At 42.1% G+C, this 20,273-nt stretch overlaps 1 protein-coding gene across 23 annotated transcripts in view; it reads left to right on the forward strand.

Moving 5' to 3' along the window:
* Ikzf1 (IKAROS family zinc finger 1) overlaps nucleotides 1-20,273 on the forward strand; it is a 96,439-nt gene that overhangs the window by 51,311 nt on the left and 24,855 nt on the right. For 10 of the 23 annotated variants that reach the window (XM_048786609.1, XM_048786603.1, XM_048786601.1 and 7 more), the window contains 2 exons: nucleotides 9,717-9,776; nucleotides 17,278-17,538. The exons of 4 other annotated variants lie outside the window; for them this stretch is intronic. In XM_048786609.1, the coding sequence (XP_048642566.1) occupies nucleotides 9,717-9,776; nucleotides 17,278-17,538 (321 nt within the window). Of the gene's footprint in view, nucleotides 1-8,538; nucleotides 8,635-9,716; nucleotides 9,777-17,277; nucleotides 17,539-20,273 lie in introns of those variants that run through there. 9 more of the 23 variants (XM_048786611.1, XM_048786607.1, XM_048786598.1 and 6 more) reach the window with 3 other exon arrangements.

Here is a 20,273-nt window from a genome sequence, read left to right on the forward strand (position 1 = left end):
ACCTCTCCCACATTGACCTCTGAAGAATCCAGGCCCATACGTTCTGGTACATTCTCCTCCTCGTGCTCCTAGACTGAAAACTCCCTGGTGGAGGGACCACGTTCTCTCTTTATGATTTCTGTGGCTACTCCCTTGGGGCTTGGTGTGCACATGTGTGGAATACCTGACGTGGACATGGCTCCTCCAGCAGTACCTTAAATGGCTTATTCAAAGGGCTTCATTTCATAATGTATGAACTGCTAAGAGAGCAAGGTTTGTAAGAATTGGTTCAGGACTTAGGAGAGGGAATAAATGCAGGAAGAAGAAGTGGGCTGTGGAGCCCTGTGAACTTGGATTCTGATCCTTTCTTGTCATTTCTTACCTGGTGACCTTGGGCAGCTCAATGAGACTCTGTGAGTCTTATTTCTCTAATTGTCAAAATGGGAGGAATATTTCCTGACAGGGATGCTTCAAGGATTTAAAAAAGAGAGTGTGAAGGGCACATTTAACAGAGGACCTTTACACAGAAAGCTCACAGGCTCCTATGGGGACAGCTTGGCGAGCCAGCAGCCTTGACTTAGATATTACATGCCTCATGCTTCCCATTTTAAAATGGGAAGAATATATGACCTAAATAGGTCATTTCCATACATTTCCCAATAAAGTGTTATTGAATTATGAAACTAAAAAGATAGGAAAGAAAGGGAGGAACTACCCATTTCAAAGAAATGTTATTGCTGTGAAGGACAGGGCTTTTTGAGACACTGTAATCCTAAGAAACAGCTGGTATCTACTTGGAAAAATAATGTGGCATTTGAAGGTTCTTCCCAAGAGATGTGATATTTTGATAGAAGTGCCAGGAAGCCATAGGTTTCTGAGTAATAAGCTGAGCTCAGAAGAAGGTGGTGGGTGGGGCTTGGTCAGGAGAAGGGGTGGCAGAGGCTGATGTCTTTGTGTCCCTATAGTTGTACGGAGTCCTGAGACTGGCTTTTTATGGGGTTTCACATGTGAGGAAGCTGAGGCTTGGTGATGTCATGTGACTCTCTCAGGTCCGAGAGCCACTGGGAGGTAGAGGAAGGGCCAGGAACACATCCATTTCAGTAGCACTGCCGGTGGCTGGAGCAGTCCACACAATCCAGTGCTAATGGGTGATACCTGGAGGCTTGGTCATGGTCAAATGCAAGAACATATGCTCAGCATTTGTAAAGCAATGTTAAAGGTTAGAAATAATTTGGGGAGGGGGGAGAGGTGAAAGAAAAGAAAAGGAAAAGGAAAAAGAAATGAAGAAAAAGTGAAAAAAAGAAAAAAGCTTTAAACTATTCCTTAGGAGAAGAAATCTTTGGGGTTTATCTTACCAAAGTTAGCAGTAGGTTAACACTGGAGGCTGAAGGGCTTAAAGTCTCCACATCCCTTATCTTGGGTCTTCTCATTCTGACTTGTCACAGTACAGAATTCTGCCCCAAGTCACAGTCCCTTGGCCAGAAGCCTCCACAGGAATGTGTCCTGGTTCAGAAATGGAAGGAACATGAACTTTACGGCATCTTCTTAATAAGATAGAGGCCCAGTTTGACTTCTGAGCATTTTCTGTAACCTCCTGCTCCCAGAACTAGGATTTGTGGGAATGTATCCCACGGTGATGTGCAGTTGACCTGGGGCTCAGAACATCAGCGGTCATATAACTTGTCTGCAATGCTGTCCTCCTTAATGGAAAAGTCTTTATATTGGGCCGTCCACTGATGCTACTTTACTGAACTGCCTTGGTAAATCTATGTGCAGGAAGAACAATCTTGGTGTGCCACATGCCAGCTCACATATATACCCTGCATAAACACCTATGACCACTCCTATACACATGCCTGTGTGTGCTAGTTTACCAGGCCAGGTGTATCCACCCCAACCCTTGTGCAACAGTTCCAGCCACATCTCCCAAACTTGCTCCCTTCCACAGATAACCAGCTCAGTCACAGGCATGCCAAGCGGCCTTATACTTTCCACTCCACACTACCCAGAGGCTCACTACCGCAGCTGAAGCCTGAGAAACAGGCTTCATGGGAGGAGCACAGGAAGAAGTGGCTAAGGCCAGAATGAGGCTTCATCGCCACCTGCAGTGTGTTAAAGCCATTGGAGGCCTGCTGACTCCCCAGGGTTTCTGAGCATGCCTTATTCACTAGTACACTCTTTCCTTAAAGATCAGCAACCATCCGCAAACCCACAGTGTGCAGGACCACACCTGTGGGCATGGGCCATGCAGCCCTGAGACATCCTTCCTCTCCCTCCTCCTCCTCTGCTGAGTCACCCTTTGCTTGGAATTCTGACAGGGACCCGTTGGGCTTCTGGAAGGGAGGGACAGCAGAGGATCCACCCTCTGTGTGTCCTGGGGGAGATTACTTTATCTCTGGCCTCCCTGAAGCAGAGCCTGGGCTTCTGGAATCTTTAGGCTGACACAGAGCCAGTGCTGGGTATGGGAGGGAATAGCCGTGAGTGTTGGCAGAGGCTTCAGAGGAGCCGAGCCGCTTGATGTCCTCGTCACTTGACTGCTTCAGGGGCCAAAGGCAACAGAATTGGGCTTATTCCTCAGCCTTCTCTTTGCATGTGTGCCCTCGTTTTAGATCATGGAGTGATACATCCTGTAACTCATTGCTGTGTTGACCATATTTCGGGAAGTCAGGTCAAGTTTAACAGTCAACTTTTTTCCTTCTGCCTTCAGTCCTTGGTTTTGCCAGACTAAGAGCTCCCATAAGCAGATGCATCAGCCAAAGCACATCCCAGGCAGTGGATCAAGCTCTTGATCTGTGACCTATACCATGGGTACCCTATTGACTGCTGAGCTCTGCAACCCTATGTCCCTGTCTTGTGCCCTTCTTCCCCTGTGGCTCCATGTCACACATGAACACCACCATCCATTGGCGGTGCAGAGGGGGCCTTTGCTGTCTCTGGTCTGACCTTCTAGGACCCAGACATTGGAAGGAGAAGCACAGAGTCCTGCTGGCCATAGAAATATTCTTACAGTATTTGCTGCCAGTCCCCTCAGTCCACGCTGTGTTGTGCAACTGTTATTTACTACGATCTCCCTCCCTTACCATGTTGTCCTGTGTGTGACCAGTAGAAATGTCCCTTACTGGGGTAAAATTTGAAATGAGAAATTAGTTAAAATTTAATTTTTTACTTCGATCTGGGACCTCACTGTCACCCTCATGGGAACGGGGCAGGGGGGTGTGTTATGATTATTCCTCTCCCATTTTCATTGTCATTTTATGATAAATGATAAATAAGGAGTAAGCCTGAACGTCCCATTTCCTTCTCTGTTTTTAGAGCTTTACCTAAGTTCTCTCAGTGTTTTTGTTATTCTTCTCCCCTTTTCTCGTTTTCACATGATTCTCCTGAAACCGTAGAACTTGGAAGTGGTGTTTAGAAACTTCGCTGGTGTTCTTCGAGTAAATGAAAACAAGTAAATATGATTTTTATTAAAAAGGTAATAGATCTTTAAAAAAGGAAGATGAAAAAAAGCAAGAATATAGTATTAGGAAATATCCCTAAGGTTTCTTTTAAGCCTGTTGAACGTACACCCCACCATATCATGATTCTAAGGTGATCAGACCAAATGACTATTAAAAGATAATTCCATAAATGGAACCATCATTTTTGTACCTGTTCTTTCCTTGTACTCTGTAGAAAAATCTTGGTGCACGTTTCCCTTTCTAAGCCCTGTGTTTATCAATCAGAGCTTTTTCTAGCCTAATTAGCATACTGGGAAACTTAATATTGTGTTAATTAAATGTAAACAACAGTAGGACAGGTGGACCAGTTGAGCCACATTGAGAGTGAGACGGACAGACATTAGTCTCTCCCATCTTCCGTTACCTTCTGTATGCTGTCTGCTCTGGAAGACAGATCAGATACCTGGATCTAGGAATTAAGCAAAGTGATTTTGGCCATCATTGGCAAGTCCCTCTTGAAGCAACCACAGAGGTCTTTCAACCTGTCATCTTGAAACACCGTGAGGGCAAATGAGGTGCTTAGGAAGGTCACCTTGACCACATCCCAGATGGAGCTGGTCAGTACTGGGAGCAATGGGAGTTGAAGGGGCAGCTGCACATGCTCAGGGTTGAAGGACACATGGAGTGTTCCCCCAGGTCCTCTGTCTTTGCTCCTTCACCTTTGGTGGACTACAAAGCATGCTCCCTACTGTTGTTCCCACTTGAGAAACTTGGTGAATGTTACTTGGGTGTAGCTAATGCCATAGGACCTGGAGACTTTGCTGAGAAGAAGATAAGGTGTTATCTCTTCGTGGCTTTCTACTAAGCAGATAGTGACAGTGCCGTTGTCCCTGTGGTGCCTGCTGAAGAGCAAGGAGGGACCTTATGAGTGTTACAATGAGTCTTCCCACAAACCTGCCAAGCCAGACATGTTTATTCCCATTTGATTGATGAGGAAACTGAGTCTATTGAGTAGTTAGCACTTAACCAAGTTCACACAGCTAGTGGGAGGCAGTACTCAATGTCAAGCTGTCCTCTGGCCCTGACACTCATGTTTGTTCCACTGCCCAGCCACCTCTTCCTTCCATGAATGAGTTGATGGCCACTGTTGTAATCTGGTAACTTATGACTATCCAGGTTCAGAGATGGAAGGAATGTGTGGACACAGGCCAAAGGAAGCCAGAGGACCCATTCAAACAGAGAGCAGTCCATGTGGGCTGAAATAACAGACAACACCAAATAATGGCAAGAATGATCATCCCTGTTGCTAACTTGGTCTGAAGGCACCATGTTTCCTGGGAACTGCACCAAGTTACCAGCATGAGAAACCAAACTTTCTGCAATGTATTTCTGAAAATGTTCAATTTCTATAGTTATCATAAGAAAGTAATAGTATGAAATTTGTTACTTATGCCAGAGAGCAAGTGGGAAGAGAAGATGCCATGTGCTCATGACCATTATCTGGGCATAGAATTAGGCTGGGGACAGCTAACTTCCAGAGCTGGGCATTCATCCTAGAGAGGTTCAAATGGAGACAGCAGGGCTGTAGGAGGTCCAGTTTCTGAAGAGACAGATTTTGACCCAGGACTGGAGAGTTTGTTTCATCTTAACAGTAGAAATAATGGAAGTTATATATGACCCAATAAGTGTACATTGAGGATGATTATCTAGTCCACTGGGCAGGATAGATGGCAAGAGACCCTGAAAGCAAGGGCCCTATGATGCACACATGTACCAGCCAAATGCTAAATGGTGGGCAGGAAATACACACAGGAGATGATATGGACTGCAGCCTTGGGTAAACAATGCCAGTGACTTTGTGGATATGTGAGATGGGATGGGATTGGAGAACAGTAAGGGAGACATTTGCAAAGAACTGAGATAATATGGCTATGGGAGGTGAGGATAGAGGTGAAACCCACATGTGTAAGAATGGATGGAATCTAGATCAATCACACTAGCACATGTGAGGACGTAGGAAGGAAGCTGTGTCCGGGAAGAGGATGCATTTAGAGTGGGGTGTTGCCATTCTGGAGCCTGGAGGGATGAAAGAGCAGTAAGCAAGATGAAGCCTAGGTGGATTCTGCCATCAGAGCCCCTGGACATAGATCTTCTTGCCTTCTGTTTCACACTTTTGAACCCTCTGGCTCAAAGATACTTTGTTGGGGACATGCAGAACATAGGGCTGCAGAGGACCCCCAGACAGAACACCCTTTAAGTCTGATCAGAAGGAACTGGTGGATAGGGAAAGGGAGAAGAGACAGTAGTTAAAGCCATTCCTGCCCTGTAGTTAGGCGAGCAGTGGAAAGGGCAGCAGAAAGGTAAGTCATTATAGATGTGAGACCTCACATCAATACTCCACAGCTTTGTCTCAAAAGCCATGACATTGGAGTTGTTTGTAGGTAAGCTGCCTCTTCCACAAGACTGAAAAGACTGAAATGGCAATACCTTCCTTGAACAAGCAATGGCAAATGCCAGCTATGTAGCATTCACTTCCCAGGAGAAATCCCATCCATTTGTGAGATGTCTAGGTATGGAACAATTTTAATAGCCTCTGGCTTTGGCCTCTACTCAGGATATGACCAGTACCCAAGCATTAACATGCCCAGGTGTTCTGTGGGAGACCTGATCCTCCTCTTGCCTTTCATTTGCTGCCCCAATCCTGTGATTCTCTTGGTAGCTGATCCACTCGGTTAGGCTGTGCCTCTACCCTATAGGTAATTGCAAACCATATGTAGGCAAGTTCATAAAAGAGTAATGACTTGGGGCTGGGATTGTGGCTCAGCGGTAGAGCGCTCATCTAGCACATGCGAGGCCCTGGGTTCAATCCTCAGCACCACATAAAAATAAACAAATAAAATAAAGGTATTCTAAAAAATAAATGTTTTTAAAAAAGAGTAATGACTTGATTGTAACTAACAGATTAATACGACTTAAGGCATACCCATAAACGTCAAGCTACAGCATATTTCTAAATTCTGCTAAAAACAAACTGAAATAATTTACCTTCACTAGAAAACTGTCACTGTCCTTAGACTTGAAAGGGAAGCATATTTCCTTTCTCTCATTTCAAAAATCTCAAGTAGGTTTTAGCCTCTCTCTCAGGTGAAACAGCAGAAGTTTATAATGATATACACAGGTAAATGCAAACTGAAATGTGTTCTTGTGGGCATGTCCCCCCGCCTTTTTTTTTTCCTCCTGCAATGTTAATCAATTTGGCAATCTGAATAGGACTCAGAATCCAAGGTGCTCACAGCATTCTATATGAAAAATTTCACAACACGTTTGGAAACAGAAATTCCCACCAAATGAGTTAAATTTAATTCTTGATAAGAAAAATGTATTTCATGAAGTTTAGAAAACTTGGAAAAAGACTTCAATGCATTTTGTTATCTGTGCCTTTTCATAAAACTATGGCTTTAAATTCGGGGCAGAATTTACTAAAGAAATGAGGAACAGGCTGAGAGTGAATCGCCCAATGACTTCCAGGATCCCACGCCCCCCCATGACTGCTTGTAAGAGGAGCAAAAAGTTGAACTGTATGATAAGCCTTAGATGTAGGAGCAGAGCAGCACTGCACCTGCACAGCTCTTCAAAGGAGTGATGAGGTTCTATGGCCTGTTTCCCAGCTTGCCAGCAGCAGTGTGGGAATATTGCCAGGCACTACAGCCAGCTCATGGAGCATGAGGCACTCTCAGTGATCACTGGGTATGTGCCTCCCTTCAGTCTTTGTTCTGGCCCCTACCTGTATGGACAGTAAGGAATGTAGGCTTTGTTTTGAGGTCCACCCAAGGGGTGGAGCAGGGGAGGTCATATTGGCCACACCCTTCATGTCATTGGTTGGCAGTCTCTTCATTGTTTGAGAGACTGTTGGTAAGTGCATTGTTACTCCTGTGTGCCCGTGTACAGATGAGTGTAACTGCATGAGCATGTGTGCACACCTGTGTGTATTCACGTTTACACAACTGCAGTAACCTACATACTTTCCAGTGCCTCTCAAGCACCACAGACCTGGCTTCCAAAAAGCCTGTGCCAGCCAAGGAAAGATGGAACGGGAAAATGTGTTCTGAATGCTGATTGTCAGATACTAACTAGACAGGGTCTTCGATTTGCATGTTTTCATGTTAACCACCAAGATGGAAAATTCCAGAAATTTACTTTGACCTCATATTTCCTTGCCAGCAAAATGGTGATGGTGCCTATCCCCTTATGGCGCAATGGTGCCCTAAGGTTCAATTCAAGGTTGTTTATGGAAAGTGCTTTATAAGCACTGACTTTTGTAAAGCTCTGATTGATTGGCCACCACAAGACACTGGAGTTAGCTTAGAGTTTTTGCTGTTTGTATCATTACCTGTCCATACAGAATAACACATACTCCTTTTCCTGAACACAGAAGGTTGTATGCATGAACGTGAATGGTGCATGAGCAAGAGTGCATTCTTCTCAATTCACCTTTATTGGGCAGAAGTAGAACAACTTGACAGTTACATTTTTAGTTTTCAACTTTTTGTCATTTTTAAGGAATTAAATATTTAAGACAAAAATGAGGCTAATTTGAATTACACTAGGCAAAGATCTGATTGCTTTGGAAAGTGATTAGCATTTAATGTCTAGTAATGCACTGTCATAGTCTTTATAGTAAATGGTAATTCACACAATAGAAAGCATTCTGACAAGATTGCATATTTCCAGGCTTATGGATAGCTTACCCAACACTGCACAAGTCTACATTTCTAATGGTGAGGCCAATGCGGGACAGACTCTATGCACTTCTAATCTCTTTGCTCCCTTACTTCTCAGTTTACCAGTGACCATGTGTAATACCTCCCCACTGCCATGACTATCAGTGAATATACAGCAGGTGGCTATGGTGTGGCTGTGTGGCCAGAGAGCTAGGTTAGGAAGTTAGCTTTCCAAATCAAGTCATATTTAAGCACCATATCTGCACTATCATCACCACCAGAAGCATCTCTGTGTTCTGTCATTTAATCAGAATTTTATACCATTTTTGCCTATTGTAATATCCCCGTCTTAAAACATAATTCCCTTTAAAACACATTTGCCTTTTCTCCCATTATTTAAGATGACAGATGTCCCTGCGCCCCAGACACAGAATAACTGAAGTTGAAGAGTTTATATAAACATTTGGAGCTCAGTGAAGATGACAAGAACAGCAAAGGTTATAATAAAATTGGTATTATATTATTTGCTATTTGAAGACATCAATCACATCGCATCCATAGGATTTAGGCCATCAGGGAACAAAATTAACGGATGATGAGCAAGGGTTTGTTAGCAAATAATTAAGCCAGTCACGCCGAGAAGCAGGTTTGAAAGTGTCTCTCCAACTGCATTTGCCCATGATCTCCATATTTTACAAAGTTTTTCATGGGGGAAAAGGAAAGGTCTCTGGTCAGGTAAGTTTGGAATACAGTGGAGTTTGATAAATAGGTCTGTTTCCTAAGGTCGCTTCAGAATCCTCTCTGCTGATTCAGCAGTTCATCCAACAAGTTTAATTTAGCAGCTGCATTGTGCACATAACTCTTGTAGTCACTGGAATATGACTCTTGGAGAGAAAAACGTGTGTGCATTTGTGGTTGTACATGTGTGCACACACCTGCATGCCCATGTGCAGAATCTACCAATCTTAGGAAATAGGTCCCTGGAAACAAGTCTTGTGGAACAGTTAAAAACCTGAACATTTGAGGTGGTGATACCATTTATGAAAGCAGCTACTAAGAAATACCAACCGAAATTGGTAGCTCATTCTGGAAGTAGGGGAAAACAATTTTTCCCCACCCAATGTGTTGCATGGAAAATTTTTCATTTTCTATGATTCTAAGAGAAAGCTGAATAAAGAACATTTGCAATACGCTCCACCCATGAAAAAAAGCATACTGCTTTTGTAGAGGTACATGGCCTCACTTGAGATGCTATGATGAGGCTGAGATCTTAGACCAACACTAATGAAAGGTTTCTCACAGTTCTGAAATGTTTGGGGTTACTGCCTCTAAGATGTTGAAGTCCTCAGAGCTTGCTCCAACTACCCTTTGTGGTGTAATGCTCTGAGTTCAGATTCTTAGGAAATAATGTCATGGCCTGAGCAATGCTTTTCTGTTGCTAGAGAGCCAACAATAGATTATTAGGTACCCAGTCATTTTGAGCAATAGGATGCTTTTAAAAATAATGCTGTCTTTAACTCTCACTGTATCTCTAATGGTATTACAATCCAGCTTCTTTTTGCCTTGTTTTTTATTGCAGTTACATATGGGGCTGATGGCTTTAGGGATTTTCATGCAATAATTCCCAAATCTTTCTCTCGTAAGTATATGTTTTGCTTCTAGAAATGGAAACATGCTCATTTCATACTCAGTTTCCATCATGTCAGTACTGTGAATTGCATGTTCTATCATCCACACTTTCCTTTGCACTTGAAAAAATGTTATCTTATTTAACTTATCTGTTAAATGTTGACCGTCCTGTCCATGAAACATCTACCATCCGGGACATTTCATCTCTTAAACAATGAAATGCCTCAGTGGGGTTTAGATAGTTGAGAGATGTGCTGGTGAGCATGTTAGTGAGCAAAAGCAAAGAGAGGGTAAGGGTAGTACTGATGGAACTGTTGTTCATTGATGCTGTTGAACAGTTTTTGTTTTATTTTTTAATTATCTCCTTTTTATCAAGTGCAATGAAAAAAAATGGCCATACTTTTTCTTTCACCATCAAACGTTTTCAAGATAATTTTTAAAATTTTGGAGGACAGGAGAAAGAAACATACTGTCTTCCTCTTGCTCTGGAGTATTAATTTCAGAACTGAGAGAAGAAATCATAGGCTTCCCGGCCATTCTCCAGGGTGCCTCGCGGTGTAAACAAGCACAGGATTTCCACATGGTGCGGGTGGGACATTCTCTGGTCAGAACTGTTAAACCAGAAGCAGATGTTAATTTCATTTTTCTTTTCTGATAAATGATAAAATACATTTGGGCAATGCCTTACAGGAGTACTTTAAAGAATAGAGAATGTAGTTTTTTTAAAAAAAAACATGCACAGAGATCTGAATATGAAAGTATTACAAGTTGGTAACTCCCTTAGGACTTCAGTCTTTGGATCCCCTGTTACTAAATATTACAAAACAGTATCAGAAAACAGGTTGTGCTTGTAAATATTGTTTGGAGTTTTGTTTTTTGATTTATTTTTCAGTGCTTAGGATTGAACCCAGGGACTTGAGTGTGCTGGGCAAGCACTATGCCACTGAGCTACACCCCAGGCCCAGCTCATTGATACTATAACAGTTATAAAAATAGTCTCATATAAAAGAGGTGTCAGTAATAGTTAAAGAAAGGTTTCTGACACCCTAGTTAACAAGTCTGTTTGGTACCCAAAGGATACACCATTATCAATCCAAGGATACTTTTGCTCACATACTAGATTAATGACTTAAGGTTTAAAAGTTTATAGAAGTCTTTCTCAACTGATATCCCTTTGATTCAATTTCAGAATAGTAGCTTCATATTTATTTCTGTGAGATATATGTGTATTCCTATATAACTATTTATTTATGTGAATATATGTATGTGCATATATAAACATTGGAAATTATGGTGTCAGGATAGGGAAGTCATATTAATATGAGATGAACAATACTGTTAAAATGATTTGAAACAGCACATGCATAAGATAATTCTGGGCACAGTGGCACACACCTGTAATCCCAGCTGCTCTGCAGTCGGAGACAGGAGAATCAGGAAAACAGCCTCAGCAACTTAGCAAGGTTCTAAGCAACTCAGTGAGACTCTATCTCTTAATTAAAAAAAAAAAAAAGAAAAAGAAAAAAGAAAAAGGCTGGGGCTGAATGGTTAAGTACCCCTGAGTTCAATCCCCAGTGCAAAACAAAAACAAAAACAAAAACCCCACATCTTAACATGTTTCCATTAAGTCTTGAGAAAGGGGTAGTCCCCAGAATATTATAACATTCAAACATATCTTTTGGCAACCTTCAGGATGCAAAAATTGCTGCATGTGAATACATATGATTCCCAGAGCTTTTATGAGTCATGATATGTATTTTGATACTTTCTGTCTACATATTTATAAAAATGTGTTCATAACATATTTATATGAACTCACTTCTCCCCCTAACATTTCCAAATTGTAAATATCCTCCTTTGCACCACTGGCTGGTTAACTTTGATGATGCCCCCACCCTACAGCAACCAAACTGTTCTAGGTCAATATCACCACCTTGTGGTCATGATGAAGAATTATCTCCCATGTCCTTCAACACCTAATTCCTTCTTTCTTGAAGAAATTAAAATACCATCTCTTTGACCTCCTCCACTATCTTTATTCCAATTTGTGTCCTTAGATACTTGAGTAAGACATATAATATATATATATATATATATATCCTTGAAACTCATTCTTTTTATACTCTTTTCCAATGTTCTCTCTTTTTTCAACAGTCTTTCTCTCTGACTTTATTCTATTTAAAGGCTTAAAACATCAAATAAGAAGAGTAGTTCAAATAATGCACCTTGGCAAGATAAAAACTTTACATTTTAAATAATGATAAGTTATAATAAATGATTCTATTAGCCTTTAAAATATTTTAAATTTCATAAACCTTTTTGGGTAACGTGTATATTCTTCATCTCAAATTTCAGTCAGTTACCATAGATAATTTCAAGGTAAATCTTAAATATTTTTATTCAATTTGATTTTTACTTACTAATCACTAGTGTATCAAGGATATTTGTATCTCCCATTTTTTATTTAAAATATTGTGCATTTCAAGCTTACCTGTCTTGAACTGATTATATTGGAGTGATGCTTTCAGGATACTTTTTCAATGGCAAAATGCATTCTTGGTACCCAAAATACACTTTTCCAGTAAATATAAAGACATGTTCTAAAAAGGAAAGGAAAATGAAGAGGAAATACAACCTCTTTGTGAGGTGGGGCTGCCAGAGTACATTATGCCTATGCACTAAAAATGTTTAATTATTCACAAGTGAACATAATGCTTGGCAGCCAATCCAGGCCTCTTGGCTTCTGTTGACCTCAGAGTTCCTTGGAGTCTCCGGATTCCTCAATGCAGCTTGCTATCTGCTAAGGGCCATGTCATGTTCAGAGCTTGGAGACTTTCTTACAACTACGGGGTTACCAATAGCATAGAAGACCTCTAAAATTCATGACAATAGGATTTTAATTTGTCCTAATTTTAAATAGCATGTGAGAAGTCAACATAGCTTTTGACTAAGAGCTTGCAAACATTCTTAATATGAGCCATGTTTGTTGAATAATAAAATTGGACCCGTGTCCATTATCCCTCAGTCAATGGAAGAGCTCAAGCTGGCTTGAGCCAGAGCATTCAGGGAAAGCAACGCACAAGTCCCTATTTCATGTTCTATATTTAATCAGCTCAGTTGATGTCTTAAGTGTGGAGTAGGGTTGGGGTTTACAAAATATTTATAAGTATATTCCCTATATTCAAAGAGAGTGTGACAGTACTTTAAAACAGTACCACCCTGAGCAGTTCTACATGGAGACCCCCACTTTCATGGACGCCTCTTTGAGTGAACAGAAATCTCTTGATCTCCTCTACATGACAAGTGTGCTGTTTACATTTGTACACAGTAATGTGAGGGTCTTCCCTACCTGTTTAGAGAAAACCCCCACACTGCTTGGATCTGGTATGCCCTGTGCTGAGTGTCACCTGGTCACTTCTCACAGATTCCCCTGGCCCCGGCTCATCCCCTTCCTCTTGGACTTTTTCAGTCATAGTGTAGCCTAGAATTTTTCTTCACCACTGTGGTACCCTTTGTTCTAGAACTCCTGCAAGCTACCCTCGAGCTCCTGTGTAAGAACCATGTTCGGTCTGCTGCCGGGGAGCCCTCTACCACATCTCCATTACTTAGCATTCTTTAGCTTTACCCACAAGGATCTTGGGATATTGTCTTTTTCTCAGAGACTAAGAAAATCTCAGCAGCTTTCATTCTCTTCTCAGAGATACCTGTTCTCATTGCTGAAAATTCTTACTGCTGTTCATACAGATCTGTGTAAGGGATCTCTTTATACAAATATATTCTTACACAAATCCATCTGGGTATCCATATTGATCTCAGGATAATTTGTGATAGACTCTCATGCCTTTGAGTCTCTCTCTCTCTCTCTCTCTGGCTTCTATTATAGCTGTCTGTTACACTCTTGTGTAGCCTAGCAATGACAGTCCTGCCTTCAATGAGCCCTAGGCAAAATTAGTGGTTGATATCAAGTCTCCAGGCATTGAGGATGTCTGTGGTATTCACGGCAATATCCATTGCATGCTATCCCCCACGCTTCTTCATCTGCTTCCTTCCTGACATTTAGCTTTCCCTCCTTATGCAAGCAACCTGCTATGGCAGAACTTCCGTTCCTGCTTCCAGAAACCCAGAGGTCACAGCCGATGCTTCCCTGCTGTCCTGCTCCTCTGCAGAAAGTGCCCACACAGACTTCAGTGACACATGCCATAGACCACCCAGAGACTCACAAGGGTACTCACCATTCTTTTTGATGCAAAAGAGCAAGGGTCACTTCTGGAAGGTGCTCAGGTGCTACATGTGCACATGGGCCCTTGGGAAAGCCAGAGGAAATTTTCTGTAACTAGTTGTCTCTAAAATTAATGAAATAGAGCCAAGTGGGGAATGTCCTAAGTGGATCATCCCACCACCATGTTCTTCTGTAGGGGATGAGAAAACCCCCACACTTCTTTTCCATCCACGGGAGCTTCTATCTCACATGCTTTGCTACAGCCCTGTGTCTTAGTTCTCAAGGTGGAAGAACTTGTCACACTGACTGTCATTTGGTCCACTGGGCTCCAGAGTGCTCCAGTTTCACTTTTAAAAGCCCACAAGGTAGATAATTAAAAATAATCCTAGATTTAAGGATCACGTAGATCTTTACAGCTTTATCATCTTTCTTGTGCACATTTGACTCAGTCCATTATCTGTTGCTATAATAGATTTATATTTTTACATTTATAAAAAAATAAAGGTTTGTGTGGCCCATAATTCTGAAGCCTGGGGAGTTAAAGAGCATGCCTCCAGTATTTGCTTGGCATCTGGTGAGGGAATTATGGTTGCATTGCAGCATGGGAAGACAGAGCAGGTGTGCTAGCTCAGGTCTTTCTTCCTCTTGAAGTCACTGCATTAGTCAGCTTTGCATTACTAAAATGAAATACCGGAGACAATTAACTTCTGAAGACAAAAGGTTTATTTAGCTCATGGTTCTGGAGATTCTAGTCCATGAACACTGTCTGGTGAGGGTGCCAGATGGCAATAGAAGGGAGTAGACATTGGAGCAGACCTTCACATCATGAGCCAGGATGTGGTGAGTGACGGGAGCCTCACAGTCCCTTATGGCCTGCCTCCATTACCTAGGGGTGGTGCTTGCCACCACCTTTTGCAGGGTCCATCTCCCAACACCATCACCCTGGGAACCAAGCCTTTTTAGCTATGAGACTCTAGGGGACACTTAAACCATGGCAAGACTAATGCTGACAGTGTTGAATGATAAGAGTCTTCTAGTGAATTAGCTTCTGCCCCCAAAGATACCAGCACCTACTGGAGAATACTGATTCTGGACAACTCAGCAGTCAGGAAACATCTTTGCCTGGATGGCAGACGGGCCGCACTTGCCTGCTTCATCTCTCTTTGTGACCACATTAGTAGGATTTGGTCTTTTGTCTTTGGCACAAGGGTAAGTAAGAGGCTGCTGAGATGCAAGGTGCTCTAAGTCTCTGATCTCTAGACCTCTGTAAGAAACAGCATTTGAAGAAGCCCATCTCAGGATGGTCTTACACAATGCCAGGTTTGATAGTAAGGGGCAGGAGAACATCATCACTTCTAGGGCTTCCAAATCTGCTGCTAGGGTCCCTGTTCTAGTTCATTCCTTTCACTCCCTAACTTGTCTGTAGGTCTTTTCTCCAAAGAGCTCATAAGGAAACCTTGGCAGTAGAGTGGTTAGAAAGGTAGGCACCAGAGCCAGGTACCCTTGCAGTCAGTTCCAAGCTCTGCCACTTACTAGCTGTGTGACCTTAACAAATTCAACCTTTCTGTGCCTTAGCTTCTTCAACTTTAAAATAGGATAATGACAGTAGCTCCCTTGTGCAGTTCTTCTCAGCGTTAAATAGTCAAGTGCACCTAAAAATACTGTGGGCCTAGTGCCAGGTAAGTTCTGTAAACTTTATTGGGGTTAGGTGGACCTTGCTCTCTGAGGGGAGCATGCATCTACTTTCCATATTCCAGTCCACATCCTGAGCTACCTCTCAGCAGTTAGCCCAATTAATCCTTCCAGCTACCCTTCAGTGCTGTGATAGTTCCCATTTTCAATGGGTGAAGAAATCAAGGCATGGAGAAATTACATGACTTGCCTAAGATCTCTGAGCTTTTAACAGAGGAGCTTCGATCCCAGACCAGGGCTTTGGCTTTCAGTGTCCAGACTATTAAGTCTCTAAATCAAAAAGGAATTTGGTGAACAAAGATGGAGGGGTATGAACTAGGTTGATTATTGAAAGCAGTTGTTTTCAGTCTTGAGTGTACCTTAGAGTCCCCTGGAAGGTTCATCAAAACACAGATTTCAGAGCCCACACAAGTCTCTGAATTAGCAGGTCTGGGGGGACCCAGGCATCTGCCCTTGTAGCATTTGATGCTGAGGCTACGTCTCCAAAGACCCAACTCTAACAACTGTTGATGGGAAACCTCAGTCCAAAATTACGTAGTCATAATTGTCATCTGCTTCATTGATGGTTTTACTTAACAAAATGTACCTACCCACTCTGAGGAGTCTGTGCAAATTGTGAGAAACATGGTGGCTTTCAGGATAACTGCAGTTTCTCTTCATTACAGTGCTGGACCCATCAGTGTGCTATCGGTGTCTCAGAAGAATGCTAACAGTGTCTCATATTTTCTTTTGGAAGAAAAATATGCAAATGATAGAATTACCCCCTGTGTGACCGAAATAGTCATGCAGAGTTAGCGGTAGCTGTGGTATTCATTCACCCCAGCAGTTCATTGCCCCACAAAAAAATATTTGCCTTTGGAAAACTCTTCCTGATCTCTTACATGCAGAAATGTAAGAGACCACCTCTACTTTAAGACTCCAGATGGATTTACATCACTGTAAGATGAAAAGGGAGTTGAATGCTCATGAACCAGAGAAACAAAATGATCTTTCAGAAACTTGAAAGGATCTGGGGTCATAACTCCAAGCATGAGTTTTCCCCCCAAATTATGAATATTTACATGAAACAAGGAAAGGTAGCATTATGTGTAAGAAAAGTTCTTCAGGCTTGATAATCACCTCTTAGGGACTTTCCCAGCAAGTTCACTTATTCTACGGAGTTGGATCGTGTGACTGCATATTCACCTTCTAGATGCTAAGTGCTTGTCTACCAAAGCGTCCATAGAATTCAGCCCCAGATTCCTCCTGAGAGTCCACAAGATTGTGGATCCGATGATCTTAACCTGCTTAAAGTAAGGGCTGAATCCTAAAGTGTAAATTTTATAAGTAGTTTTTCATGCATTTTTAGATGCTCTCTATTTAGATCTCTGAAGGAAGGCTGCAGGTCCTTCCCATATCCCTCTGCCCTGGGTGTATCCTAGGGGCTGCCATCCAAGCCCTCTGTGGATTGAGCATAAGGAAAGTTGCGACTTGGTACATGCTAAGAACTCTGTCCAGTTGTTCTCTGCGTCCGTTTGATTGTCTTTTTGCTGTTGTGTTGTTTTGTTTTGTTTTGTTTTTTTCAGTGACACTGAGTGGCTTCCTGTATTGTTTCTTTCAGCCAGTAATGTTAAAGTAGAGACTCAGAGTGATGAAGAGAATGGGCGTGCCTGTGAAATGAATGGGGAAGAATGTGCGGAGGATTTACGAATGCTTGATGCCTCGGGAGAGAAAATGAATGGCTCTCACAGGGACCAAGGCAGCTCGGCTTTGTCGGGAGTTGGAGGCATTCGTCTTCCTAACGGAAAACTAAAGTGTGATATCTGTGGGATCATTTGCATCGGGCCCAATGTGCTCATGGTTCACAAAAGAAGCCACACTGGTAAGGCCTGGCATAGTTTTTCCTTTAGTGGCCTGAGAAGGTCCCATGGGGTGGTGAAGAGCAAAATATCCTATGTAGAGTGTTTTGAGCGTATTGCAAATTGACTGGCGGCACAGCAGTTGCAAGTAATTGGCTCCAACTTGTATTGATGCCATAGCATCATCATGGAACAATATTTAAAATGATTTCTCAACATATGCCACTGACCCTCTAAATAAGAAGGGAAAAGTCAACAGCATATACATTGAAGTCTGTCAAGGGCCTCATATTATACATGCTAGTCTCAGCTACACTGTTAGGTTACCATGTTAAGTGATCCATGCTTAAGAGCAAGTCAGAAAGATCTGAATGCACCAAAACAGAGTCTTCAGTTTTTCCACTTAGAAACCATGTGTTTTCATTACACTCTAAGTAATAGAACTTGTTCAGAAAAATCAGTTAATGATGGACTAGTGCCAAAATGTAGTTTATCAGAAAGAGTTTGAATCAGTTTTCATATGGGTCACCCTGTAACGGCTGAGACATTGAATAGGACTGTGATATCGCCACTTGCTTTCATTTCCAACTGGTAAAGAATTTCATGCCAAACCCGTGATACTGAAAGTTTTCCTGGAGACTTTGGAAGTAGAAAATAATGTAATATTCTGTGTTCAAAAATGAAAAAACATAGGGAATCCAGCATCTGAGAGCTGTACTCAGGCTCACAAGATGTCCTGTCATGGGGGTATGGGCCTCAGTTGGCCATGATGGCCCTGTCCACTCATGTCTTAGTGATTCCTGTCTATTGAGCAGCCACATATTAGGAACAGAACTGTCACACCACCACCACTGACAGTAATGGACTCTTAGAAGTAAAATGTTAATGGTACTCATCTTGCATGAGGTTTCTTTGGAATTGAACAGAAATTCTTCTTTCCTTAGGAAGCTTCCTTAAAGGTGGGTAAAGCACATTACATTCACCAGCTGTAGTAGTCTCAGAAAGTTTAGTCATAAAATGTAGACACCTGAGCTCTTGCTGCCTGTGAACTGTCATCCTTAGGTCATCAGAAAATAGCATCTACCACTGTAGTCCAGGAGGAGAAAAGCTGCTATGGAAACAGCAGATTGTATATCTCAAGAAAGTGAGCAAGATAACTTGAAAATTATAGCCTGGTGTGCTCGTTACATGGAACCAAATAAAAATCAAAACCGTAAGCAGGAATTCAGAAAATGCACTGAGAAAAACAAGTCAGGAACTGCAGATATTTGTGGGATTGTAATTTTTATATGTGAATCAAGGTGGTCTCCAAAATGATGTATTCCATTTGTAACACATATGAAAAATCACAGATAAGTTGATTTTTAATAGTCATCCATATTTAATAAAAATTTAGTTTTTAAAATTAAGCAAAATTTGCTTTTCTGAGTGGTCCCCTTGATCTTCAAATAACCCAGTGACATAGACCCATCACATCCAACCCTATGAAAAGCTTGCATGAGAGGAATCCTGCCATCCCCATTTTATAATGAGGTGGAAATTAACATGAAGGAGGCTACCCTGTGACAGACACTTAACAGTGCACTCTAAGACCTGTGGTGATACATTCCTGATGAGGAATCAGTCTCACAAATGAATTACTTTTCTGCTAATTCATGTAAAGCCCAATCGAATAGTGAAAATTCTCTTAAATAAATATTTGATAAGTGAATCAAATTCGGGCATACTAAATTGCCAAACTATAATGGCTGCAGCCTTTGATAAAAAGAATAATTACATTTAATGAATAAACCTGCCAAGAACTGATATGCAGAGTGGCACTTGCTCTTTGCTGCTGACTTCTCCCCACAAATAGTAACTAAATGTCACATACACCCCAATTTGTGCTGAGCCCTTCACTTACAGAGCACATCACTTCCAGAAAGAGGGACATACCATAAACTTTACAGTTCTTGCCTGACACTTTAATAAAAAAAAACAATAAGAAGAAAACCCTGAAACAGTGAGATTTTCTTCACAGTACATTTCCACTTGTATAAATACAGATGGTCACAGGTAGCTATCGGTGTTTACCCAGTCTGGCTAAACTAGGTTTGAACAACTACACATGCTACAAAGGTTTTCATTTTCCTGGGATCTGGGTGGAATTCATCTGAAAAGCCATGCTGTCTGCCTTCCCTATATTCAGGGGAGTTATAGAGCAGCAGACTTGAAAGGGCCAATAAAAATTACTCTGATCTTGTGAAAATGCAGACTCTGATTCAATTCCAGGGAGAAGCCAACAGTGGGCATTTCTAACAAACCCCCTAGGAGACACGGGGCAGGGACGTGCCATTGAGGAGCAGTCAGTAAGCAAGGCCATTTGGACAGCTGTTCCCTTGAGAGCTTAGTTAAGATTCATGACCCATATGGAAAGCTAGGACTTGCATCCTGACCCCTCTCCCTGACCCAGTCAGTGGGGTTCCTGGGTTTCCCAGTCTCTCCCCTAATAAGCAGGGGATTTTAGAGCAATCTCCAGGACAGGGCCTTTGCCTCTGCCTGTGTCACCCTTTTGGTGCAGTCGCACTGGTGCCATTGTCATTGGTGCTGGGCGTCAGTTCCTCTATTTGCTGCTCCATTTTACATCTGTGATTCAGGAGTAACAGCAATGCCTTCTCTGCCCACAACTCAGAGTGTAAGAATCAGATGGACAATGGTAGGAAAGAAGCAGGAAATGCAGAGGGGAGACCCCTCCACACACATGTGTAGCTTTATTATT

The sequence above is a fragment of the Marmota marmota genome, unplaced genomic scaffold (genome assembly GCF_001458135.2).
Source record: "Marmota marmota marmota unplaced genomic scaffold, marMar, whole genome shotgun sequence".
Taxonomy (NCBI): domain Eukaryota; kingdom Metazoa; phylum Chordata; class Mammalia; order Rodentia; family Sciuridae; genus Marmota; species Marmota marmota.